Genomic DNA, 3,750 nt, shown 5'->3' on the forward strand with positions numbered 1-3,750 from the left:
CTGACTGTGCATCGCTGAATTTGCAATGTAACGAAATTACGTTGAGATTGAACCCTTTGGTCATAGGTTCTCAACACGCAGCTGAAAACTTGCAAAAAATACGTATGAAAGTGGACTTGTAGGTAGTTGTAGGATAATTGCAAATAATAAATAAATCGGCCATTCTCAAATGAGCNCTTTGATAAAAGCACAATAAAAATATTATTTGCAAATTAATAAGAAAATCAATAATATAGAATGACGTTTACCGCTACAAAATTATTTCGATCCACATTCCGACTAGCTATAAATTTATCAAAATATCAGTTTTATCGGAATTAATTAATTATCTAATCGAGTCACACGACATCACTGAGTTTTCGTCTAAAACTGGATTGTTTTTGTCTCTAGCCTGTGGTGCACGCTGGCATCGGGCAACATCCTAGGCTCGGACGCGCTAGGGATGCGGAACGTGGAGGGCCGCGCGGTGGGACGCGCCGCGGGCATGGCGATGCGCCAGGACCTCATCGTCGGCGCCTGCGTCGACCAACACGCGCAGGTACAATAGAATAGAATAGAAATGGTTTATTGACACCATAAAAAAAACAGAAAAAAAAAACAAAAAGCAGAAAAAAAACATATTATGTAGGTACTATTACAAAGAGGTAAAGGTGAGAAAAAAACTGCGCCAATAGGCACCCGCTCAGCATTTATCGTGACATGCTCAAAAGGGCATGTCACGAGGCTGGCCTTCCGCGGACGCCCTTACTTATTGCGCATCTCTTGGAGAAGACACCGACTAAAAATAAGCATGGCGATGCGCCGGGACCTCTCCGTCGGCGCCTGCATCGACGAACACGCGCAGGTAGACTGAAGCATTCATCTGACAAGCTACATGCAGGCCAGCTGTGGTGCACCTGTCATTAGGATGCATCCTAGGGTCGATCGGACACGCTAGGGACGCGCGGCGAGCCTGGCGATGCGCCGGGACCTCGCCGTCGGCGCCTGCATCGACGAACACGCGCAGGTACAAAGTACACTTCACACACAGTACACTTCTTCTTCTTATCATGTCGACAGCAAACCTACACAGCGTCAGCCCAAAGCTCCGCCACAAGAGTGGCGTTGTCAGCAGCATTCATTAAATCCTCCTGAGTGCAGTTGCTCGGGCACTCAGGGCACGACATCATGCGATGAAGCCATGATGGGGAACAAAACCGCACCCGCACTCCATGTTTGAGCCAAGAAGCCAAGAATCCCCACCTGACCAGATTGTTCTTACTACGGCCAACCTGCGTCCGAAGTCTATTTAAAGACTTCCAGGTAAAGCCAGAGGAGCTCATGTCCAGGTGGAAGACTCTCATGCATAGGGACAAAAGGGCAGGGGAGATCAGCTCTCTCGCGCCATAACCTGCATCTCTCTTTTTACCGATCGTCATGAAGGAGAGAGGACACACATTTTACGAAATTGCTTCGGCTTTTTAGCCATTTTGAGGCACAGGGTCGTAATCAAAAAGTGGGTGCCGTGTGTCACCCAGCATGGCCCATTTCTCGGAAGAGGCCGCGACGGCTCTGCGGATCTCTGGGGGCGCTTTTCCAGCCAGCGGATACAGCATACAGGTACAAACGCTGATTGCATCATTCTGTCGGATTCATCTGACAAGCTACATGCAGGCCAGCTGTGGTGCACCTGTCATTAGGATGCATTCTAGGGGCGGACGCACTAGGGATGCGCGGCGTGCCTTTAGTCTCAGAATGTCCAATTTGCAAAATGTCAAGTGGTTGCAAAATGTCAAAGTCTCAAAATGTCCAAGCTGCGAAATGTCCTTACCGTGCCTGTAAAAAATAACAAGTCTATGAAAATAGCAAGCAGGAGATCCGTTTTTTTGGGGTTGAGGCTTGTGTCCAGCAATAAAATGAAACCATGACAACTGACATCTTAAAAAATAATTTTCTTGACATCTTGAAGTAGTTGGGTTAGGTTTAATAGGATACCTCACCGTCTGCTGCTTATTTATTTTTTACTGACAGTTCTATAAATAAATACATAGAACAAACAATGTAAATTTTCTCTTGTTTGCAGGACCAAGTGATCATATACATGGCACTGGCCGAGGGCAAGTCGTCGATACGGACTGGATTCGTCTCTCGGCACACCAAAACCGCCATGCACATCGCCGAAATGATTGCTAAAGTCAGTACCAAACACTAAAGTATATGTTACTTGAATGTTCCCATTGACATAGCCCGCAGAATCGCTAAAATCAAGTGGCAGTGGGCGGGGCACATAGCTCGTAGAGCTGATGGCCGCTGGGGCAGGAAAGTTCTTGAGTGGCGACCACGAGCCGGAAGACGTAGCGTGGGCAGGCCTCCCACCAGGTGGACCGACGATCTGGTGAAGGTCGCGGGAGGTGCCTGGATGCGAGTGGCGCAGGACCGGTCTTTGTGGAAATCCTTGGGGGAGGCCTTTGTCCAGCAGTGGACGTCTTTCGGCTGAAACTGCATCCCTAAAACGAACGAATCTTTTTTAACTTTTACAGAAGATTAATAAAGCTGGGGCGGATTTTTCACTCAAGAATAAGTTCTCCGACGTTTAAAAAATCTGTCCTTAACCTTATTTCGTGATTTGTTTTCTATTTTCAGGTTAAATTCGAGATATATCCTGATTCAACTCTCAGAAATCAAAACATCATCGAGTGCACCGGCCTAGGGCTTACTAACAAACACCTGACCCCAGCTCAGTAGTAGGAAGTTGTTCCCTAACATTAAGTCATATTGGCGACACCAGGCTGCCGATACTAGCTATCTGGCTAACATATAAAACGGTATTTATTGCTTGACTGAATGTATTTGTGTAAAGTATGTATTTAAGTGTGTTTCTGTACTAAGTTTAAGATTATATTTTTAATTTTATGATTAAAATTTTCGACAATCATTACGTTATTTATTATAGTAAATAAACTTTAATAAACTCCGTTAAAACTTTTTTATCGGACACGTTTGACATTTAACTTATCCTACATAAAATGAATATTCGTCGATATAGATGACCCACGCTGAACTGTCCCACCAAACTCAATGACAGGAGGGCGCTACCATCGTTCAACTATATGGTTTCCAACATGGCAAAATCGGAACCAGCGATCCGGTATTGACGGTGGCGCCCCACTGTCAATGTCATGGATGGATAGGACAGTTTAGTATTTTGGAACTATATTAGGAAAAGAAATAAAAATCCCAAGTGACACATGGTGAGGTCATTTATTTTAGATTTCATCTGGTACTGAACCTTACCAATGGCGCTGTCGCCAAATAAACATCATCTTAGGCCGGCAATACACGGACCGCTTGAAGCAGTCAGGGTCGACAGCTTCAAGCTGCGACTGCAGAGTTCTATGGACGCACATACAAGAACCGCTCGAGCAGTTGCAACTGATTCGGGCGGTCGACAGCACGGTGAATTTTCATCGTGCGGTCAAGCAGTCGCCAGCCATACACTGACTGCTCGAGCTGTCGACAGCTCTCGCGCAGTTACCTCCGCCCACTTTCTTCATACCACGGCGAGCGCGCTTGTGATTTGTTGAGCAGTTAATACCGACTGCTCGAGCAGTTATCGCTGGCAGCTTCAAGCTGTTGACTCTTGACTGCAGGAGCGGTCCGTGTATGTTGATCACTAACTGCTCGAGCTGTCCGTGTATTTCCGGCCTTAGTCATACTCGTACAACGTTAAGACTGTTATCCTAAATACGTAAGTACACATTATTATGTTGG

General features: G+C 46.0%; 1 protein-coding gene across 2 annotated transcripts; it reads left to right on the top strand.

Annotated features, from left to right (window-relative positions):
* The first annotated feature begins 363 nt into the window (after positions 1 to 363).
* Positions 364 to 2,914, top strand: LOC114361090 (RNA 3'-terminal phosphate cyclase-like). 2 transcript variants are annotated; one of them, XM_028316014.1, is made up of 3 exons: positions 364 to 538; positions 2,063 to 2,173; positions 2,623 to 2,914. In XM_028316014.1, the coding sequence occupies exons 1-3, from the start codon at positions 443 to 445 to the stop codon at positions 2,722 to 2,724; spliced, it is 309 nt and encodes a 102-aa protein (XP_028171815.1). In that variant the 5' UTR covers positions 364 to 442; the 3' UTR covers positions 2,725 to 2,914. The 2 variants fall into 2 exon arrangements, with proteins under 2 accessions (XP_028171815.1, XP_028171816.1); XM_028316015.1 differs by lacking the exon at positions 364 to 538 and adding an exon at positions 761 to 844.
* Positions 2,915 to 3,750: the final 836 nt, after the last annotated feature.

The sequence above is a fragment of the Ostrinia furnacalis genome, unplaced genomic scaffold (genome assembly GCF_004193835.3).
Source record: "Ostrinia furnacalis isolate ACB-3 unplaced genomic scaffold, ASM419383v2 OfSCF5404, whole genome shotgun sequence".
NCBI classification, from domain to species: domain Eukaryota; kingdom Metazoa; phylum Arthropoda; class Insecta; order Lepidoptera; family Crambidae; genus Ostrinia; species Ostrinia furnacalis.